The sequence below is a fragment of the Pituophis catenifer genome, unplaced genomic scaffold, assembly GCF_029215685.1.
Source record: "Pituophis catenifer annectens isolate HBS135680 unplaced genomic scaffold, rPitCat1.0.hap2 SCAF_3, whole genome shotgun sequence".
Taxonomy (NCBI): Eukaryota; Metazoa; Chordata; class Lepidosauria; order Squamata; family Colubridae; genus Pituophis; species Pituophis catenifer.
This window is the reverse complement of record NW_027256883.1, coordinates 55882505-55907212: the sequence shown is the minus strand read 5'-3', so window position 1 is coordinate 55907212 and position 24708 is coordinate 55882505. Positions and strand designations below refer to the sequence as shown.

The window sequence follows — 24708 nt, the reverse complement described above, 5'->3', positions numbered from 1 at the left end:
ACGGAGTAAAGAGAATTTCTCTCCAATCTTACAATGGAAGAAATACATTTGACTGAATATGAACTATATGAACTATAAAGGTGGTTTTATTACAATTTCACAAAAGTAAAATGCACATATGTTCCCTGAGATACTGACATTATTGACTTTTATCTGTATTGTTTAATTGATTCCATAATAGAACTATAGAACATTATGTTCCGTATATGTTCTGTTCAATCATATCTGATTCTCGGAAACTGCTTGGACAAGTTCCTGAAATTGTCTTGGCAAGATTTCAGAAATGTTGTTGCCTCCTTCACAGAGTCCCTTGGACTGCAAAGAGAACAGACAAGTCAATCCTAGAGGAGATCAACCCTGACTGCTCCTTAAAAGGTCAGGTACTAAAGATGAAACTGAAATACTTTGGCCACTTAATGAGAAGGAAGGACTCACTGGAGAAGAGCCTAATGCTGGGAAAGAAGAAGGGGACGACAGAGAATGAGGTGGCTGGATGGAGTCACTGAAGCAGTAGGCGTAGGCTTAAATGGACTCCAGAGGATGGTAGAGGACAGGAAGGCCTGTTGTCCATGGGGTCGCGATGGGTCGGACACGATTTCACAACTAACAACAACCTTCACAAAGATGAGAATGATTGACCGGCTCAAAGTTACCTATTGGTTTTGTGCCCAAAGCTAGACTTGAACCCATCAACTCCCAGTTTCTAGCCTAATGCCTTAACCACTACATCAGACTTACTTATATAGCACTTACTACCATAAAACAATTTGTAAATTAAGATTTGGTTGCTATACTTTGAAAATTGCTAGGTGAGGTGGGCTGACCTTTAACTGAAAGTCATCAAGCTAGATATTTTAAGAATTGTTTAAACAGGCAGGATATTTTAAGTTCCATAAAAATTATTTCTACCACTTGTACTACATGGTGATGTAAACAGTTGCTCCAATCAGAAACCCAATTATTCAGATAGGAGAGAAAGGTAAACTCCTGTAAAGTTAATAGTATGAGACAGCCTTACAAGCATTGTTTCTCCTACATATTTTTCTTGCATGACTCATGTTACGCTGTATGATGTAATTCCTAGACTTCATGTCTACACATAATCTGTACATTTTAATGATGAAAAAATATATGATAAAGCTAAATTTATGTTGGACCCCATCTGAACCTTTATTTCTGTAAAAACAATTCATCTTTAAATAAAATAATAATAATTGTTGAATAAAACACGAGTAAAACTATTAATTGTTAAATGGACTCCAGACTCCAGAGGATGGTAGAGGCAGGAAGGCCTGGAGGAACGTTGTCCATGGGGTCGCGATGGGTCGGACATGACTTTGCAACTAACAACAACAAAAACTATTAATTATTTCACAAATACTCTAATTCTTAACCATTTTAGGCAATTTAATTAATAAAAATGCATACCAGTAGAAAATGATGGCATATTATTAATGCCATGTCTTCCACCTTCACTGAAGGAGCCTTAACTGGTAAATACCATGCTTTCTTTTGTAATTTTGATGAAATATTAATGAAAATGGGACCCAAGGTATATAATAAAAACTCAATTTGCATGTTTTCTGCAGAGATAAAGACATATAATTTTTTGTCTATCACAGAATTTCTTACTAAGCAAAACAGAGTGATGAATAGTTTGAAAACTCACATGTACATATATGCAAACAGATGATAAAATAAAAGAGGGAGACAAAAGGAAACCAAAAGAACTGAGTAAGATACAATGGGTTTTCACTTGAATTATGCCAATTTAGGAAAAATGTAAGTGGAAGAAAATTTCCAAACTATAAGCATATGCTCTATGGACCCGTACCATTAATCTAAAGACACAAGAAAAGAAGCATTTAAATGTGGAATATACTGCAACCGTATGCTAATTTATTCAATAGTAAGTCCTACCGGTATTATCTTCACTACTAGCATGATCTGTGACGTTAATGAGATAATCCTAAATGAGATGATAGTGATGAAAAAAAATGTAAAGCCACCATTTTCCCCAACATTTTACATGCTTACAAAAACCTTGTTTAAAGGTCATTTTTCCCCTCAACTTTTATTTTAATATCCCCTTTCACATTTGTAAATACTGGAATTAGCTACATCATCTCTACATTAGTATATCTAAATGCCTCAATTTGTTGTTGTTAGTTGTGAAGTCATGTCTGATCTATCACAACCACATGGACAACATTCCTCCAGGCCTTCCTGTCCTCTACCATCCTCTGGAGACCATTTAAACTCACACCTACTGCTTCAGTGACTCCATCCAGCCAACTCACTCTCTGTCATTCCCTTCTTCTTTTGCCCTCAATCTTTCCCAGCATTAGGCTCTTCTCCAGTGAGTCCTTCCTTCTCATTAGGTGGCCAAAGTATTTGAGTTTCATCTTTAGGATCTTGCCTTCTAAGGAGCAGTCAGGGTTGATCTCCTCTAGGACTGACTGGTTTGATCGCCTTGCAATCCAAGGGACTCACAGGAGTCTTCTCCAGCACCATAGTTCAAAGGCCTCAATTCTTTGGTGGTCAGCATTTCTTATGGTCCAAATTTCGCAGCCATACATTGCAACTGGGAAATCATAGCCTTGACTATACTCACTTTTGTTGTCAGGGTGATATCTCTGCTTTTTAGTATGCTGTCTAGAGTTGCCATAGCTTTCCTCCCCAGGAGCGTCTTTCAATTTCTTAGCTGCAGTCCCCATCTGTGGTGATCTTGGAGCCCAGGAAAATAAAATCTGTCACTACCTCCATTTCTTCCCCATCTATTTGCCAGGAATTGAGAGGGCCAGGTGCTATGATCTTAGTTTTCTTAATGTTGAGTTTTAAGCCAACTTTTGCACTCTCCTTCACCTGCATGAAGAGGCTCTTTAGTTCCTCTTCACTTTCTGCCATTAGAGTGGTATCAATTAGCTCCTTCTTTATAAATGGTAGCTCTGCCCTTTCTGTGCTTTTATGTTATCAACAGAAATCAGACAGCTAAATTAGATAAGAGTCTATGCACCAGGGGTGTCCAACTTGGCAACTTTAACACTTCTGGACTTCAACTCCCAGAATTCCCAGCCAGCGTGATCAGACACCCCTGCTCTACACATTGGTGATGATCCTCTCCACCTCTACCATTGGAATGTGGTCTCTCCAATGTCAAAAAAAATAATAATAGAAAATCTGTGTGAGATGGAAGAAAGATTAATATTTATGGGATCCTAATATATTTCAGGATTTTAATGTTCAGTTACACAACTAAGCAGTATAATTTATTAACAAGGATAAGTTCATTAATAAATTACCTGTTTCTTGACATAATGGAGAATTAACTACCTATCTTCTTACCTGATAAAAATATATAATTCTGTTCTGACATATATATTCAGGTCAGCTATTCTATGTCTTATAATAAAAAAGAGAGGGTTTTTTTTTTTAACATTCATGTTAGGTTTTTCTAAGAACCAAAAGTGAAACAGACATTTCTTTTAATAATAAAAGAACTGACAATTCTTCCCCAAAACATTTAGATTCTCAAATTGTGAAATAATGAAAAATTTGTTTAAAAATAATTGATATTATTAATAGATTTCTATTAATAATTTCCAAATCAGAGGTACAAACATATATGTATTGACATTATTCTGTAAAGCAGGCTATTTATTCTAATCTGTTATCATAAGTTGGATAAAGAAAGTTTAGACATAAAATAGGAAAACAGGAAAATTAAAACTATAGAGATATAAATTGTGGGACAACACATAATCAACCTATATCACATAAAATCTAAAGTTTATTAAGATCATTACTGCTAAGAACAACTCAAAGAATTTAAAACTAAGTGGAGCTCACTTCCTACTAAACATGAACAAGCTATAAAAGATATTAACATCAAAAAAGATGTTAATTTTATTAAAATAAATAATAAATCAACATTAAGTTTTGTGGCATGGAACTTAATGTTGATGACCATTTAAATAAATGACAAGAGGGCACCTCAGCTCACTAAATTCAATAAAGATGACTTACAAAGTGAGGAAAGTAACACACTTACCTGAGTACTGAGGGAAGACACATTAGAGCTGTATTCAGGTGGGCCAAAGCAAAAGAGAGTACAAAAAACATCAGAATTCCTCTTAAGTCATCACTGTTGTTGGCAGTTTTTTTGTTTCATAATAGTTCAGAACAATAACATAAAAAAAAAAATCACTGGGGATTCTGGAGAAAATAAATAGAAGCTCTTCCTCCAAATCTTGCCCACTAAGATGATGATGTTGATGTTGGAAGTATCTTTCCTCCTAATACCTATTCAAATGAATGCTAGATTGTGACAAAGCATTCTTACAAAGCCACTAAGAGGCAGATTGAATGTGGTAGCCACTTCTGGAGTACCATTGCCGGGTTTGAACTGTGCACAAAAAAATTCAAGACAGAGGAAAAAGGTTTTATTTCATTCTATTGTCTGGGCCTTCACTGAATTTGGAGTCACGTTGTGATGAATCATGTTTAATTCTGATAGCATATATGTTACATGAACAGAGGTTGTATATTTTTTATATACCACATAGGGCATTGTCACATTTTATATTTTGACAGTAAGCTGCATAGGAACATTTCCGATACGTTTGGTTCCCGTATCACATTGTCCCTTTTCATGACTAGGACATAATGCTGTATTTGCTGATATGCAGTCTATTTTAAATACGCTGTAGTTTCTCGATGAATACACTATGTCCTAGTCTTTTCTCTATTTCCTTGACCTCAGCATTCACTTCTAAACTTGCTTAGTGTGGGAAGGAGGTTGTTCAAGGTTACATCACATTAGATAAAACAGAAGCCCTTTCAGCAAAACATTTTTTCTTTAAAAAAAAAAGTGCTTAAGCGTACAGTTTACCAACAATTTAGCAAGCAAATGGGCCCTCAAGAAGATGCGCAGAATGGATAGGGAGGTTATCACACCCAGAAGGCCTATTTTGTTTTGGTGTTTGTTCATCAGATTTATTTCCTGTCTTTCGTTCAGGAATACAAGACAGCACATGTAACATTCTGTTCTCCAGGTTCTCATTACAACAAGAACTCTATGAGGTGATCTGGGCTAAAGTCACATAGTAAGTTTCTGTGGCGGAATCTGGACTTGAACCTAGGTCACCCTTGTCCAAGTCCAACAATTTGTCATTACACTAAACTGGCTTGAGTGTCTTAGCAGTAAAAGCATGAAAGTAAACTGGGTATACACAAACAAAATAAGGAATTAAAGAAGAAATAAATAAGCAGGCAGGCACACAAAAGGATCAACAGCAACGGAGTAGATGAAACAACGTTATTAGAGATCAGTGATGGCTAACCTTTTTGCCGTCATGTGCCAAAAGTGGAGGGAGCACGGGAAGGTTTCCCACGTGTGTGCCCACACCCATAATTCAATGCGCCCCTACACATGTGCCCCCCTGCTTTTAGCACGTGATTGCATGGTAGGCCTGGTAGGCCTGGTAGGCCTGTTTTTCACTGTCCCCAGGTTCCGGAGGCTTTCTAGGAGCCTGGGGAGGGTGAAAACAGCCTTCTCCAGCCCCCGGAGGCCTTCAGGAGATCGGAAACAGCCCATTTCCTTTCCGGTGGGATCAAAAGGCCCAAAAATCAGCTGGCCGGCATACACATGCATGCTGGAGCTGAGCTATGGCAATGCTTGCGTGCCCACTGATATGGCTCCATGTGCCACCTGTGCCATAGGTTCACCATCACGATTATAGGTCCTCAGATAGTAGCACTGATGCCCTTGTGATTATGTAAGTCAGTTAAGCTAAAAATGTTGGGAACTAAACAAAAGAGTTGGCTGAGAGACTTACATCCATATAGGTTGGAGAAGAAGCATTTTTCCAAAGTTTTAAAGGGATGTATGCAAGGGTTTCCATGTTAAGGAAGACAATAAAAGCCTTACACAAATGAAATAAAACCCAGTATTCTTTTAAAATATATGCACGTTTTCTCGCAGCCGTGTTTTCAATAATGTATTCTTACTAAATATAATGCATGGAGGTCATAGATCCATGACAGATTCATGATTTCTTATTTCATCACTCAGAACTCCTTTTCTCTAAAAAAAAAAACAAAAAAAAAACAAAGAACCTCAAGGACCAGAAATAAATTTATTCTCTTTTTCCTTCTTTTGACAAATTATGTGGAAACATCCGTTCTTTAACTATATGGCAAGAATGCACACAAGAGTGAATGTTTCCTATCTCATGTTTTTGATTTCTCTGATCCTTGAAGAGAAGAACAGCAGCGGTGCACTTCACAATCATTTTCTAATGCTGAATAATGACTTTCCAGTTTCTTTCTGCTCAGAAAATAATGGAGAGAAAGACAGAAATAGATCTGTCCACTAACTTTGTGTATTTATTTAGGCTGCAAAATCAGCAATACAATGACCATCAACTAAGAACTCTTTCCTAAACCCCACTGAAATATGTCAAGTGATATAAAAATAAATGGTTACCCACTGTTTCTCATTAGCAAAAGAAAGTCCTTTGAAAAAAGTACCTTCTGGAACAACAGAAGTTGCTAAGTGTATCCTGGTGGCAGCATGTTCATAGCATGGTGGTCATCAAGAATATAATCATAAACTTCTACTTAAATAGGTTACTTTTCAGTATCCTTTCATATATCCTGGGTGGTGATAACAATGATAATAATAGCTCTACTCCTTCCAATAATTGAGGTTCTTTGAGTAGATAACATTATTAAAGCCATTAAAAACAGTAACAGAACAAGGAGGGATAGGAAGTGTAGAGTATAAAAACACTAACCCAGGATAATGTTATCTGAATACATTAAACATTTCTGAGTGAATTGTAATTGTCCCAACCACTATCTTAGTTAAATCTCTATTCCATTAATTACAATTCTGAAGTGGTAACTGATACTAAGAAAATGGGTGATAAATTGGGATTAATAAAAGGGACAAAAAGATTTGCAAAAGCAGAACTGAAAAAAAGATAACTGCACACAGGAGCTAAAGGGCAAGCATCAGGAATGAATTTTGTGTATATGTAATACGTAATTATTACCAACAGGTAGGAATAATAAAACATCAGAGATGTTCTCTATCACAGAACAGTTCAGTGAACAGAAACAGTGGAATCATGTTCTATTCAGTCATACATACTCTCAGAAGCATTTATGCATTGCCCTCTTGAATGTTCTCACTGCTGTCAACTCTGCAATGCCAAATGCTCTCTCTGAGCCAATTAGACCTCTCTTCAGCAAAACAGTTCAGGGGTGCAAAAATTCAGCTGGCATCATATCCCTTTTCTTGCATTGCTAGAAAACAAAGTCTTCCTCTCCTCCTCCTCCCCACTCAGTTTATGAAATTGGATGAAATAATATTAAGAGAGGAAGAGGGGAAAAAAAGATGATGACCAAAGATCCAGAAGATGAGATAAGGAAGACGTTCACAGTAATAGGAAATCATTAGCTGGATCCAAATCTGAGTCAGTCACCGGGACCAGAAGTTTGTTCTTGCAAACTTTTGGACTTGTGCTGGAGTCCATGCTTGGGGAACTTGTCTCACACATTCTGGAGAGAGAGAAGTTCCTTGAGAATGGGCTCCAACGTAAGTCCAAAAGCTTGGAAGAACAAACATCTTATCCTGGTGACCAGCTCAGATTGGGTCCTGCAACATTATCCTGGGACATATATATTTGCTTTCGTTCATGGGAAATCATTAGCTCCACAACTCCAAAGTTAATGGTGCAAAACTCTTTTTACAGCACAGATGTTGAAAGTGAACCAGAAAGCAATATGTTTGGTTGGAGGAGCTACAGAAGATCCAGGATTCTGTGGGACCAAAGAGGCATAGCACTGGCCTGAATTGGCACAAGCCAAGCATATGTAAGGACTTAAGATTCATTTTAATATCTTCTCATTTAATATCTTCTCATTTTCAGATCCTTGCCTTTTCGATAATTCAAGGTACTGAAGCAAATGGACCATGCCAGGTGTCATATGCAATAATATGGCAGCTGTTCCAGCATTCCACTTTCCTTTTATCTGTTCCATAATAGCTCAAAAGCACAAGCTTTAAACCAATTTAAACAAATGTTTTATGCTTCAATTTGGTTTAGTGCTGGTCATTAAGATAAGCTCTTTCAAATAAAAAGTATGATATAATTTAAGAATTATTTATTATCTCTACCACAAAGAGTCTGGAACTACAGAAGAGATCCAACCATGCCTTCTATAATTTTGTAAACAACAAACTTAAAGACTCGAGATCCATCCCACACCTAAAAGGACCTAACGGTAAAGAATGCAATGATGAAGCAGTCAAAGCAAACCTCTTCAAGCAAACATTCTTCAGCTCAGTCTTTGTAAACAGCAATGACTCATGCCCAACATTCCCTAGTCATGCCACAAATAACTACAACGATTTAACACAAATAGATTTGACAGAAGAAAACACTGAAAAGGCACTACACAGACTAAAACCATCTCTATTGGACCTGATGGGTTATGTGCATACTTCTTCTTCTGCTATAGCAGAACCCCTAAGCATAATCTTTGAGAAATCCTTCAGGACCAACTCCCTACCCAACCTATGGTCACTAGCCACAGTCATCCCTATCTTCAAAAAGGGAGACCCCAGCCTAGTTGAAAATTACAGACCAATCTTTTTATGCTGGGTCACCTGCAAAGTCATGGAATCAATCATTAACCAATCCATTACCCTCCATGTAGAAACAAACAACCTTCTCTCTAATAAACAATTTGGTTTTAGAAAATTATCCTGTAATCTACAACTACTACACTGCAAAAACATATGGACTACAAATCTCGATAAGGGCAAATAGATGCAATTTGCATAAACTTCTGTAAAGCCTTTGATTCAGTGGTACATGACAAACTACTTCTAAAACTAAAATCCTATGGCATCTTCGGACCCCTACATACATAGCTGTGTTCCTGTCAAACAGACAACAAATGGTCACAATAGGGAACGCCCTATCAAATCTTGCACCTTTTAATAGCGGTGTCCCCCAAGGCAGCATTCTAGGACCAACACTCTTCATACTATACATAAATGACCACCGACAATGCTGCTACCCTTCAAAAAGTTCTTGACTTTGTGTCGGAATGGTCAAACAATTGGCAACTCCAAATCTCAACCAACAAATGCTCTGTCTTACACATTGGCAAAAAGTACCAGAACACAAAATACAAGCTGAGTGGACATGACCTTGTAGATGATCCTCACTCTGTCAAGGACCTTGGAGTACTCATATCAAATGATCTAAGTGCCAAAGCCCACTGTAACAACATCGCCAAAAAGGCATTAAGAGTTGTTAACCTAATCTTGCATAGCTTCTTCTCCAGTAACATCACACTACTAACCAGAGCATACAAAACATTTGCTAGACCAATTCTCGAATACAGCTCATCTGTCTGGAACCCGCACTGCATATCAGACGTTAATACAATCAAATGTGTTCAGAAATATTTCACAAGAAGAGTCCTCCACTCCTCTACTCGCAACAATATACCTTACGCCACCAGACTTGAAATTCTGGGCCTAGAAAACTTAGAACTACGCCGTCTTCGGTATGACCTAAGCATAGGTTATCTGCTACAATGTCCTACCTTTCAATGACTATTTCAGCTTCAAACTTAAAGTGAACTGCTCCAAACTCAATTGCAGAAAATATGACTTCAACAACAGAGTGGTCAATGCCTGGAATGCACTACCTGACTCTGTGGTTTCATCCCCAAACCCCCAAAATTTTAACCTAAGACTGTCTACTGTTGACCTTACCCCATTCCTAAGAGGTCTGTAAGGGGCGTGCATAAGAGCACCAGCGTGCCTACCATCCCTGTCCTAATGTTTCTTCTATTTGTATCTATTTTATGTATTCAATTCATACATATATATATTATCTGATAAGTTCTTGACAAATAAACAAAGATGCATGCTTGAGTTGCATTTTGATATGAAATTAATCAGTTTGCATTTTCAAATACTTGCATGTTTCCAAGTTTTAGAATGCAGTCTGTTAACTAAAAAAAAATAAACAGAGAAATGTAAAGAATGGAACCATAATATATATTTGAAATCAAACAAAAGCAAACCACTTATCACGGTTATAAGCAACATACATAAACTTCAAATTCTTGGAAAAGAATCTGGAAATAGAATAGGCGGTTCTGATGAGTCACTTTGAAAAGTGGGAGGAAGATATCTTGTAAAACTTGAAGTGGAAAAATCAAAAGTCTCAAAATATAACAATGTGTATGCACTCTGTCAATCTTCAGTGTTATCAGGCACAGTCAGGCATTTTGAACCCTTCCTAGAGGGAAGATTTGTCATCCCATTATGTTGCTAATATTCCTAGCATGAAATAAATGTAATCTCCTCTATATAAGTAAATGAGACCTACTAACTTAACAAAGCACCTTGCAGCATTTACAGTACAAATGAAGACATTAATGTATTACATTTGAGTCAGTGGTGCATTAGCTCTTCTCCCCTTACCTAAAACAGTAAAAATGGCATGACTTTGTATTTTGCTATGCCCTTCTCCCAGCGTTTCTTGTAAGTTAGCCATGATCGTTAATTGCTGGTGTTATAGTGGATTTATGTTCCATTAATGATACAATAGTGGGAAATTATAGAAATGACTTGTGCTGTTATATTTTGGTCCTGTGGGTTTGCTGAATCTTCATTAACATTCAAATTGTGCTGTCTGAGCAATTCTTGAAACAGCTCAGAATATTACCAGTTTCATATAGACTATCTTGCTGCTGAGAAGCTACCGTAGGATTTTCCTGCAGACTCCCTTGATTAGATTCCATAACTCAGAACACAACTTATCCTACAAAGTATTTGATGGAGGATATATCATTTAAGAACACACAAAGGTTTCCCAAACATCACTGATTGAATTTAAAGAGTTTTCTAATCTAATCCTCCATATTTTTCTCCTGCTATCTCCTCCTCTAAATGAAATGAACTCTAGTTAAACACAGTGAGCTCCACCTACACTCAATGGTTAACTTTTTATTTAAAGTGAAAGAATCTATTCAAAATAACAGGTACCAAACTAGTTGTTTTCATTAGTTATTCCACTAAGAGAAAACTAAACCAGATTTTTCCTTTCTCTCCTGCCTACTTCAAATCTATCTTCATTCTAGTTTTGCTAATGTGCCTACTAGACTTTTACATGAGACATCTCCTAAAAGAAGCCATTATACCTTCCAAATCCTGCCCCCCGTAAAATATTATTTTGTAATCTCAATTTCTCTCTAAACTTGTGTTTGTTTATACTGTATGTCTAAAGTCGATAATGCTTGCTCCAACCATAGTGAATGATCATTCTGAGGTTTCTTTTCACAAAGTTTGTAAATGTTTTCACCAGATTGTCTAAACCTTCTCTAATCCTAATTGATTCAATTTGTCAATCTCATCCTGGCACAAATGCATTTCTGTTTTATGTGGACTATCTGAGCAGAGTCTTATTACTATGACTACGAAACATATGGTAAATAGTTTCCGGGACTTCTATTGCCCCCTTTCACATGCTCACGTTAAAGCCTTCTGTCTCCAAGATATCTCAGAAAGCTTTTATGTAAAATACTACAGTTGCATTGAACGGCCTTCTGTCAATACGTATAGTTTGCTTTATAAACGCATCATGCTTATACAGTAAAGTGTGTAATTTAAGTCTTTTTACTGTTTTTAGAATGCTTGTTTTATTTTACACCCTTTTTCCAATTATCTTTAAAGAGCAATGCAGTACGCTATTTATATGCATTTTTGATTCAAGAAAAGATCAATGGGAATTTTGCCAACGACTTCAAGTGTATCAGCTCAGTATGTACCCATTATGACTGAGATACTCAAATCTAAATGAGCAGGCAATCCAGTCCTCTAGATATGAGTACTTTTTGGAAGTAAATCAACTCAAAACAATGAGGTTCACTCTCAAATAAGAGTGCACTGCAGGTCACCTTGCATCCTGAATAGGCTACAAATGACAAAACTTTACTGTAGAAGTTTAATATGCATAACTGTAACCAAGCTAATTTTGTCACAGAAGTTCATATTTGATGTACAAGCATTCATATCTTGCAAGTCTTAGCATTCAGAGTAATGCTGCATCTACCAGTATTTTCATCTAATGTTCTTGAGACAGAGGGTAAATTGCCACCAAGTATAGACAGTTCACTAGTAAGATGAACTAGTTGCCAGTAGCTTTCCTTGATATTCAGCTTCAGTTTATCGTCCCTCCTTTGGTCCATTAAGGAAACTCAAAGTTTTAGTATTCTGTGATGCAAATGAAGAATGTTGTACTCAGCATTGTACAAATCTCTTGCTGGCAGAATTTTTTTTTCTGCAATTATAATATAACTTTGGTACAAGTTCCTGCTGATAAGTAACATATATTACACCTGTTTAAAACATGTTCTGTTCTTTTGCAGCAATGATGTATTGGCACAAAAATTATAGTATTTTCATTTATCAGCATAGCATCTTCAGTTATGTATTGCCCGTATGTAAGAATCTATGGAGTTGTCTACTTTAAACTTTCGGAATTAGATGCTAAACAGCTGTGCTAGGAATGTACATAAAATCCTTAAAATAAGTATGGGGGGAAGGGATTTGCAAATTTACTGTGTTAACTTGCCCTTCCTTCAGGAAGGCCCAATAAAATTTCCTAATCTGTATTCAGACCAAATACTGTTTTATTATCTGATTTTAAATGCCAGGCTCCCCAGATCCAGCCAGTTTTACAAAAACTTCAATTTTCAATTATCGTGCATTACAACCAGTAATAAAAAATTCGGCAAACAAGGTTATAGATGGCTGCTGATGGAATGATGAGAGATGAGAGAAAGTGGGAACAATGCAAGAGATTATCTTTAATTCAACTTTCACCTTTTTTTTTAGCACTTTTGGACAACAACATACTGAGACCCAATTATAAAAGGCAAGGATGTTCCTAAGGAGAGGGCAAATAGTCTTACAATAGAAGATAAGTGTTTCTTAACTTTTCTTATTTTTTTCCCTTAGGAACCCATCCCCTTCAGGTTTCTTAGGACTATATTTTAAATCCTAACCCTAACACTAGTCTAGGCAATACCATACCATTTCTTTAAAAAAAAAAAATCAATGAGGAAGACTATGGCTGAGTCTGTTAATAATTGCTATCAGAGTAAATAAGTCTAAACTCACTGGACAATAGTCATAAAATGTTATTGTGCATTCTTGGAATACCAAATAAATAAAACACATTTAACTTTTTAATCTTTATAAGCTTTATTTTTGGAGAGTGACCCCAGTCCTCACTTTTTAGCCAACCAGTTTCAGAAAGTCTAATTTCTCTACCCTGAACACCACCGCAATTGTAACTCATTTTATGTTTGGCTTTATATATTAGAGCAGTCAACCTTGGCAACTTTAGGACAAGTGGACTTCAACTCCCAGAATTTCCCAGCTTAAACTTGCCAAGATTGAGAAACACTATATGAAAGGCTCATGAGTTGAGTCCTTTTATAGTCCAAGTGAACACAATGATACATCCACATTTATGTAGATATCACTGAACTGTTAATATTAGTAAATCTTTTGTAAAATACAATTAATTTAATATGCATGCCACAAAAATGTGTGTTATTAATTTATTACTTATGTCTGTTATATTTACAACCTGTCTTCTCTTCAGAGTTCACAACAGCATACATGGGGATTGCTCTCATTTTCTTTATACAACAGATTTAACAGATTAACACAGCTGGAAGGGACCTTGTAGGTCATCTAGTCCAACTCCCTGACCAAGCAGGTGACCCTACACCATTTCTGACAGATGGCAGTCCAGTCTTTTCTTGAAAGTTTCCAGTGATAAAGCTCCCACAACTTCTAAAGGCAAGCTGTTCCATTGGTTGATTGTTCTCACTGTCAGAAAATCTTTCCTTATTTCCAGGTTGAATCTCTCCTTGTTCAGTTTCCATCCATTATTCATTGTCCAGCTTTCAGCCACTGCTATCAGGTCTTCCTTGGTCCTTCTCTTCATTTGACTAGCCATGCCCAGTTCCATCAACCGTTCCTCATATTTTAGCCCCTAGTCCCCTAATTATCCTGATTGCTCTCCTCTGCACTTTTTCTAGAATCTCAACATCTTTTTTATAGTGTGGTGACCAAAACTGGATGCAGTACTCTAGGTGTGGTCTTACTAGGGCTTTATAGAGTGGTATTAGTACCTCACTTGATATTGATTGCATCCCTCTGTTAATGCAATTTAAGATTGCATTGGCTTTTTTGGCTGCCACCGCATACTGTTGGTTCATATGTAATTGATTGTCCACTAAGACTCCAAGATCCCTCTCATAAACAAACCTATGAGGTACAGGTTTTCTGCTCCTTGAGTGAGAAGATATAGAAAGACCCTATTCTATTTAATAAGATTAGGTAGGTAAATGTTCTTGAAAGAAGGCCACAAACATCCAGGACCTTAAACCAGGAAGAACTTTAAAGATAACAACTAGAACCTAAAGAGCCCAGCTTGTAGTACCACAGACTACTTAGGTAGTAGTGCTTAGCTAACCTTGACTAATCTCAAAAAAAGCCAAACAAGGTTGGAATTGATTAGTTCTTGGGTGGGACACCACTAAATGGGGAGGGGGGGAATTCTGGAACTCTAGCACCTAGTTAATCATCCAAAGCTTTGCAGCCCAGTTTAAATTGCTCTAAGCAAATCTTCAGAGTACAGCAGTTTTGCAGTTGTAAAGAAGCTCAAAAGTCCAGTTATTAAAAAATCCTAAAATGCATTACAATAATTTAACTCAATTTTAAATCAAACATTGTCTGACCCATACAAAGCATTTTTCCAGAATAAAATATTTGCTATTCTCCCCCCTCCACCTCCCAACATACTTACACACATCCATACCCTTTAGTTTAGCTACAGCATTCTACAACTTTAGGATGCTACACTCTGAACCACATGTACATCACAAGCTCTAACAAGATTTGTACTGTATCTACCCTTTTCTAAATTCTTTAGTTACCCATATAGATGTATTGACTTTCAGTATCTCTGAAATTACCCCAAAATCACATTTCAAACCGCATTATATAACACCATGTTGCACTGATTTCAAATAGAATTTGGTAAAATCCAGATATACTTCCATGGGCCTTCCAATGCATACTCAGAGTATGTTAATTTTTTAAAATATATATATATTGCTTAAGAGCATGAGGAATGGAAGGTGAGCAGGGAAAAAGAGAAAATTATTAGCCTACTTTTCTCAACAGGAAGAAAAAATGGTATGATTAATAACCATTCAGTCAGTAGCATTTATCTTTAGAGAATACAGCACCATGGACAGTGGTCTCTACTAGAATAAGCAAATTAGTCCAGAGCTTTTCAACCTTTTTCAGGCTAGAAAGCACATTAACAAGGAGGGGGAATCCTGCTAACCCTAATTAAGAAGAGAAGGTCTAGTGAAAGGAAATTAATTGCATTCACATTCTTTCATGCTTTTTCTACATTCTTTTGAAAATTTAGAGTTCCATCAAACAGTTTCAAAATCTCTGTATTAGGCAATGGTGATTGTCTTCCCACTCTGCCCCCCCCCCCCAAAAAAATACTCTATGTTTCGAGTTCTCCATTCCAGGCTGGCCTAGGTAAGAAACAGACATGCTCCTTTATGTGCTAAAGAAAACCAGTGGCTTCCAATAGTCCAGTAATTGGACTACAGTTATTATCAGCAAGGCCAACGTTTAAGAGTTGTGAGAGTTTTAACCATTATCTCACCATTTTTAAGTAAAATGGTGTACTTTGCAGATTCAAAACCCTCCTTGACCATTATCTGTTTGTTTGTTTTTTTACTGGAAAAATAAAATCATTAAAATTAAATGATATTTAGACCAACAGTCAGTGGAGTCTCATGAGACAGGCTTAAAATATAGAAGCACATTGTTTCAAAAGGTTAAATTACCAGAAGTAAAGCTGACAGATTGGTCAATCCCTTCTTGTGTAAGCGTTAGATTGTGTTAGCTTTTGGTAGTTAGAGTTGATTTAGGATTATTGAGAAGAAGAGTATGTGGAAATGGGATCATGAATGCTTATAATGAAAAGAGAGTGAGGACATTTTGTGCATATGAAGGGCAAGATTTTAACTTGCATTTTCTTTTCTTTTTTATTGTGGTAAGTCTATTCTGGTCTCATTGTTGTGATATTCATATTTGTATGAAACATGGTGATGTAATTAATGGGGGTTGTACCATATGAAAGGATTCAGTGGCCATTTATTGACCAGGGTTAGCCAGCTGCTTAACCATCAAAATATAGTAGAGCTATCTTAAAGGACTTCATAGGTCTACTACTGGCAACTGAACTGAATTTATATTTTTTTTATTACAACTCCATCAGTAAAACCCTCACAAAAATAACTCAAATCAATAACTTCAGTCATTTATCAAGTTGTTTCTCCTTCACTAGAGATGGTAGAAAATGAAAACGTATGATGAGTCTTTAATATTATAATTGGAATGCAAGACAGGTGGCAGCTTTGTAGTGGCTTTATACTTGAGGAAAGAAAGACAAAAATCCATAAATAATAGGTCCAATATCTCAGCACTTTCTTTTATGTTTTATCAGTACAAAATAAAAAGAATTCATGTTCCTAAACTTAAGGGAGAAAAGTTTTACCCTGAATGAAAAACTTCTATATCTACTTTACATGTATACGTGTGTGTGTGTGTGTGTGTGTGTGTGTGTGTGTGTGTTGCACACACATACCCCTATATTCAGGAACAGGCAAAGCAATTTCAGTACCAGATTCACTGGCTATGAGATTTAAAGTGGGGATGAAGATGCTCTCCATTCATTTCTCTTTATCTAGATTTAGGACTTGTGTGGAGAACAGATCATGTTTTAAATCCTATTGATGTAGAAATATTTAAAATTTTAAAGGGTTCACAAGCCTTTAAGCACCATTGTAACCAATTATTTATTGATTTAAAGTATCATTTTTTTTACGTCTTACTCCTCCTACAATAGGATCCTAAGCATATAATTTTACTATTTTACTATTTTACTTCCTTATTTCACTTTGGTTTGCTCAAACCCCACAAACAATATCACAAAACATTTCAGAGTTGCCTTGAACCATGACATGGGTGACAAATAGATTTGCTAAACAAATAAATAAATAAATATATTTAATATGAATTTAGAAATATGCAGTTAAGTTTATTGCATCTATCTCCTAGTTGGTAAGTATTCTCTAGATTAGAGATCCTGGCTTGCATAGAAAAATATGAATATTCTTGAAGTAAAATAGGGCTTTAGTTGCAAATATGTCTCACTGATATTGACCTAAATATGGCCTATACCACACAAGTGACTAAGAAGTGTAACCTGGTCCACCTTTTAGCTATATTATATAAAGCCTTCATGGATCAAGGCTAAGAAGGCCAGAGAGATTGGTATCTATGAATCAAATGATATTTCCTTTCATATTTCTTGTTCTGTTTCTTATTTTAAGTCTTTCATTTCTTTTCCTTACTATTTCTTACTCCTTTCCTACATATTGCATAAAGTTGCTTAACCTGAAAAGAAATACAATAGCATGATTGGTTAGTGAGTTCCCTGCTGAGCATGGACATTTTCTGAAAAAGGATAATCTTTCTAAATACTGTTATAATCCTTTTAATAATTAGGAGATGTTGCTAGACATGGGTGCAGTGAGGAATTTTTGTTACCCCCTTGTTACAGATAAGATAGAAAGATAGGTAAGAAAACAAAATACTATCCAAACTATCTTCAAATTATTCACAACTTTTTCCAATGCCCCTTATCAATCTGTTATTAAAGAGCTATAGAATAGAGCTACAATAGGTAGCCTGTGCTGGTTATGTATAATCACAATCAAAGTCTTTGGAAAGAACAGGCCGTAAGCTTTACAAGGAAAGAAATGGCCTAGAGTATAGTATATTGTCACAGGCCTGAAAGCATTTTACAGCTGTGAAAGCTGGCGGCGGGGGGGGGGGGGCAGAGAAGTTGAAAAAGTATCTGAACTGTAGACCTGATGAGGGTACTAACAAGCACTTGGTATCTTGGGAAGAAGAGATGCTTAAAAGCAAAATGAGGGGAAAAGTTACTTGCTATATCAAGGCTGTCAAACTTGCGGCCCAGATGTGTCATGCACTGGCCACACCCGTACCCAGTTTCATGAAGGGGAAAAAAGTCCTGATACGTCACATGATGCCACCATGATGACGCAAGTTTGACACTCCTGAACTACATGATTTCCATTATTATTAACTTTAGGACAGAATAGTAAAATTTTGAGACAAGGGGGAAAAAATTGTATTAACTCCAGCTGTTAGACTTGCACAATTTGCAGGAATAAGATATTGTGACAACCAGCATTAAAACTATAGGTAGATATAACTAGAGCATAGGGTGCTATAAAATTTCCTTCACAATTGTTTTGAGTTTGCTTTCAAACTGTAACAGCTGCCTTGCTATTTGGTCCAAGGCTACTCTGAGGGGATACAATATATGGAACCTGAAAACATCCATTCATTCCTCCTCCTTCCCAAATTGTCATTCCACTGAAGATGATCAGCTGCTAACCATGCCAGTTATTTGTGAATGGTTTGGGGTTTACGGTGTCTTTCTTTAAAGTGTCTTTCCCCAAACACAGATTTTGGATTCTGCCTCCTCCCTTGTGGTGTCCTTTCTCCATTTAGAATTGGAACTGGATCTAATCTTGGGTAGATATATTGAACTGTTTCAGTTTCCTTATTATAAATTTCTGCTGATGTTGTAAATTGGTTAATGGGTTGCAGCAATAATGTCGTATGATTAGAAACCCATTTATCACTCAGTTTGTTTAGGTTCCAAATTTTCTTTTATGATGCTGTACTTTGCTTGCTCATTTATTTGGAAATGTACGATAACAGCAAAAACTATTGAAATGCAAAACTCATAGCTTTGGGATTTTTATCAGTACCAAAGACAAAAGAAAATAGATTAAGGAGCATTAAGGTTGCATGCTTGAGCAACCAAACAAAATATGGACATTATCATACTATGGTCCGTGTACCCTGCTTGACATGCATGCATTTCCACATATGTGTTGCACAGCTTCAAACACATGTGCATCGAATCTTAGAATATTGGTGCCCTTATTTGCATGCCAAACAACACTTTGCTTAAGAACAAAAACCAACTAAAAATCAGTTTCACCTCAGAAGTGGGTAGTATCTACTCACTCTGAATAATATACAAAATTAAGAAGGGTTGGCCTAGTAATTGGATGGATACCGTCGGGAAATCCTAGTGCCATAGAATAGGTTAGGGAGGTTGCAAAAACATTTTCAAAGAAGGCAAATGGCAACTACTTCCAATCATGGCAAGAAATTATATAGATATGCCATGTAGGTCACCAGGTGACTTGACTTAATCCATTTAAGCCAGTGTTTTCTTCAGGAATAACAAACATATTTAACTAATCTGGTCCCAGTGCAGTCATTGCCAGCTATTGCTAGCACGTAATCAACTGAATGAACACAGATATTAAATGTCCCCTTATTATTTGATTCAATGTGGTTCTTGAGTTGTTGAAACTGCAGGGACAATCCATGGCCTCCAGAGATGGTTGTACTCCCTGAGTATGTAATGCTATATCAAAAGTGTGTTTTCAAGAGGAAACTGGACTTTGTTTTTCTTTGAAGACATTTTGCTTCTCATCCAAAAAGAAGCTGAAGAAGCTTCTTGGATGAGAAGCGAAATGTCCTAAAAGAAAAACAAGGAAGTCCAGTTGCATCTTGAAAAAGCACCTTTGGGACAACCAAGACCTGGATGACTGAGAATCTCCATAGACATGTAGTGCTGAAGTTCTACAAGGCAGTACAACTCTGAGACCATATAGACACATAAGTACCCTAGTAATGGATAAACATTTGGGGACATAAAAGTCATATTGCCAGCTGCTTTTTAAAATAAAAAATTCTTAGACGTCTGCAAGTAAAAGAATTGCTTAAAATTGCAGTCCTTGCATTACCAAACCCATATAGCTTTATCTATCTTGTGTTCTGAGTAGGCATTTGGGAGTTATAGCCTACACATAGCAAGATGACAGCTGGTTGAAGATGGTACTTTACCAACACAATTCAGAATCACATTGTAATGGTTTTCATTAGGCAAGAAGTTATGTCACATGAAATTAGATAAGTTCTCCTACCTTTCCTACATAGAGAGGATCGCTTCCCATGTATTCCTCCAGTACAAAGAACTGATTCCACACCCAACTGCGTTTGGTTCGTGGTCTCCCAGGTTGAAAGTAGGGCTTTGAACCCGATCTTGGCAGTTCTGCTTGGCTCATCCCAGAAAGACAGAGGAATAGAGCTAGTATCTGCAAAAAATGGCAGAGCTCTACTTTGCCTAATTTCATTTTTTTTTCTTCTCCCTGTGCAAGGAAAAAATAAAGCAACAACAACAAAACAAACAAACAAAAGAAAAGCTGAGAAAAGAACGGGCAAAGATCCACTTGGCTTAGCAAGACATCCACTGGGATTCCAGAGGTAACGACTTGTGTTCGATTAAAAAAAAAAAATCACTCTCCACTACTGAACATTCTTCACAAGAGACACAGCATAAGAAGTACCTATAAAAGAAAAGGGAAAGATAAAGACGAGAACTGTTGTCAGATATATATACCTGAAAATTACATTTCTTTTAATTTTCATATTCACTCAACTTTTCAATCTGATATGAGCTAGCGGTAATCTTTCAATCTACTGAATGCTGTTCATTCAATTACATTAATACTTTTTAGTGGTGAGTTTACATCTAACTACTATGGGTATGAAAAGGAAGACATTTCTGATGTCTCAACCAACCAACCAACCAACCAACCAACTGGAACTAATAAGAGCTCATTTAAATTTCCAAATCTCCCACCCTTGATTTCTTCCTTTCATCATAGCAATCAAATTAACCAGAACCTATTGAGGAAGTCAGAGAGTCCAATTACATCCTAACCATGGTCTCATAAGCGGAGAAAGGAAAACAGATATTCATCCATTGCTTCAGACTTTTCCAAACAAAACTGAACAGGAATAACTCAAGAATGTTATGCTTATGGTTCATGACAGGTTTTTTATTCCACCAGCAAATATATCAGTATGTTTTTATATTTCAAAGCCACCTATACACTGCCCTTAAGCTGCCTCAGTGGTGCATATCAGATACAGGTTTGCTGGTAGATAGTTTTATCATTTTCAAAAGCCACATTAGAGTTTAGTGAGTGGGAGAATGAAGGCTATTTAGAAATTTTAGCTCAAGATTCCTGAAATAGGTACTGATTCCTGGACTATGATATGCAGCAAATCAAGGTTGAAATACAATATGGAAATGTAAACATTATTTTCCAGGTCTCAGTTTAACACTTGATACTTCAATTTCAAAAATAAGCATTACTTAATAGTTACGAACAACAGTCTGAAAATATGCAGGCATTAAGTATGATAAAGTAGAACCAGTTTATTATCTATAAGTCCCCAGACTGCAGCATACTTATCAAATCAAAGGCACTGGAGAAAAAAGTATTTATTTAACTTAGCTTAATTTACTAATTTATATTCCACCTTTCACCATAAAATGAATTTAAAAAGTTATACAGCAATAAAATAAGACAAATACTATAATAGAAACCAATAGTACATAATAAATACATTATCAAATATGAATGCATTCCAATTAAAAACAAATATTTCATTGAAAGAATAATTAACTAGACAGAAGGATACAATACAAACCAGATATAATCATGCAAATGTTTACAATCAGGTTGCTAGTCCTCTTGATGTAAATTAAAAAAAATATTGCAACAATCTGATCTGTTTGGAGCCAAGAGTTAACCCAATTAAAATTAGGTGACCTATTAATTTCCAGAAATTGGTTTATATTAAATGCTACTCATAAAGACTAGAAAACTATATTCAATCATAAGAAAGACCTTAAGATTTCATAGGAAGACACAATGTATGCAGGGCAAGACTGAACCAGTCACTTGTTCACAGCCGAACCTAATTCACAGGATTTTTGACAGAATGAGAGTAAAGGAGGAAGCAATAATACAATGCTAAGAATCACTGGATGAAAATATGATGCAAAATATAATGAACTGCATGCTGCTTCTTGGAACAATGCCATTAGTTTTAATGACAAGAAGTTAATAATGCATGCCTCTTCTGTATAATATTTATGATACTTTGCAATATGTCACAGCTAGGCAACATGATATGTCTTGACACAACACCCTGAAGTTACTTCTCTTGAGAAATTTATTTTTTTGTTTCTTTGTGTGTGTGTGTATATACATATACGTATACGTATACGTATATGTATATGTATATGTATATGTATATGTATATGTATATGTATATGTATATGTATATGTATATGTATATGTATATGTATGTATATGTATATGTATATGTATATATACACACATATATGTATATGTATATGTATATATACACACATATATGTATATGTATATGTATATGTATATGTATATGTATATGTATATGTATATACACACACATATATGTATATGTATATATATGTATGTATGTGTGCGTCCGAAGACGTCTCCGTGGTCATGTGGCCAGCATGACTAAACATCAAAGGGGCATGGAACGCTGTTACCTTCCCACCAAAGGTGGTCCCTATTTTTCTACTTGCATTTTTTAGATGCTTTCGAACTGCTAGAACTGGCAGAAGCTGGGACAAGTCTTAGTCACTGAGCCACCATGTCACACGCACGCACACACACACACACATATATATATAATATGTGTTTTATGTATCTTTTAATTAGGAATCAAAGAAAACGAAAAATGAATGTCAGTCCCTAGTAAAAAATCTACTTTTGTTAACATAGTTATTTATAACAACGCCTCTATCTCTGAAGCATTCTTAGCATGATTGTAAGACAATGTTTTCCTTAAAAACAAAAAATAACAAAGAAAAATAAGGCCTAGAGAAGATGGAAAAGTTAGCTAGGCTGGTAGAAAGCAGTGGGGGGCGGTGGCGGTACACTGTACCTTGTAGAGCAATCTTCTAGTAAACAAAGGTCTCCAAGACTCATTCCCACTTTGGCAACCACTTTTGAGAAGAAACGTTTGAAAGTCATGCTGTAAAACTGCATGCTCTTAAAATTAAATATTTGTTCAGCACTGAGATAGAAATAGTAACCAAGATGTGAAAACTTCTGAATAACTGCTGAGAAACAGTTTGTTTTATGAAATAACGATTCTATTTATGGATTTCATCCTTAACTTGAAGCAGATGCTACCTTCCTTTCCTTCAAATCTCCTGGACCATATAACAACATTCAATTTGAACTATTCAAACTGGGGATCCAATCAATTAAAAATGAAAGTGGGCACATATTTTCATTTTTACTGAATGGCTCAACTGTTTAGAATCAAATGTCCTGGACATTCAGCCAAATATTGAACTCCTGACTAATGAGGATTATGTCGAAGATGGTGGTGTTTAAGTGGTGTGCCAGTTGTTTTGGGATTACTCGCAAGGCATCTATTACTATTGGTACCATCTTTGCTTTCTTTTGCCACAAGCATTCTATTTCTATTTGCGGGTCTTTGTATTTTTTGATTTTTCTCCAGTTCTTTCTCTTTTAGTATGCTGATTCCAGACATAGCTATGACTGCTAGTCTTTTTTATCAACATTTGTTAAGCCATTATGTGGCAGGTGTTTGTCCGTTTAAATTCTAAAGTCGCAGACTTTCATTTTCTATTACTTTGTCTATTTTGTGGTCTCATCAGGTCTTGCTTACAGGCAAATGGTATTTCTTGCAGATATGCCAATGCATAACTGTGACTACTTTGTAATCCCGTTGTTTGTAGTCAGTCCATGATTATTATTATTTTTAGCGAAGAAATTGTTCACTGTTTCTTCAGCGTCTTTGCAGAGGAAGTACTGCTGTCTTCTCAATTCTGGCTTTGTATGCATTTGCTCTTAAGGCTTGGTCTTCTGCATTATTGTTATATTACAATTGCTCATACAATCAACCAGATAATTAACTTGGATTTGGCATTTTTTAAATCTACCAATCAAGTCCTTCCAAAGAACCTAGCATAGGCAGATATTGTTGTTAAAGGTGCTGTCACAGACATAAACTGTGTCAAGTACAGCTGTATTTTGCATTTAACTGATGGTGACTTTGTCAATGCTGATGGTGTTCTAACAGTGCTCAGATGTTTTAGTGTTGCATCCGAGGCTACTATTATTATTATGGTTCATTAAACAGTAAGCCAGATGTTTAGACCGGATTTGGCATTTTTTCCCCACCAATCAAGTCCTTCCAAGGACTGGGTATAGGCAGATGTTGTTATTTAATGACACTCAAGATATTGTTGCAGGATGTCAGCTGTAAAGTTGCCTTTTGCAAATGATTGATGGTGATTCAAGTGGTGTGCCAGATGTTTTGGGGTTGTGTCCAAGTGCCTCTATTATTGATTGATTGAATTGATTTTATTTTTTATCCCATCTTTCTACATTGCTGGTCCAGTGAGAGTTGATAGGCATTTTTTTTTTAGTTACCAGTCTAAGGTTGAAAGAGAACAACTAGCCCAAAGTCATCCTGCAGGCTGCTATGGACTTCCCTGCTCCTAGTTC

At 36.2% G+C, this 24708-nt stretch overlaps 1 protein-coding gene across 1 annotated transcript in view; it reads right to left on the bottom strand.

Annotated features, from left to right (window-relative positions):
* The window catches only part of CDH7 (cadherin 7), a 107926-nt gene extending 87475 nt beyond the window's left edge, over positions 1 to 20451 (bottom strand). Inside the window, exon 1 of the mRNA XM_070942411.1 lies at positions 20242 to 20451. Within this exon, the coding sequence (XP_070798512.1) occupies positions 20242 to 20451 (210 nt within the window). The remainder of the gene's footprint in view (positions 1 to 20241) is intronic.
* Between the last annotated feature and the right edge of the window lie 4257 nt (positions 20452 to 24708).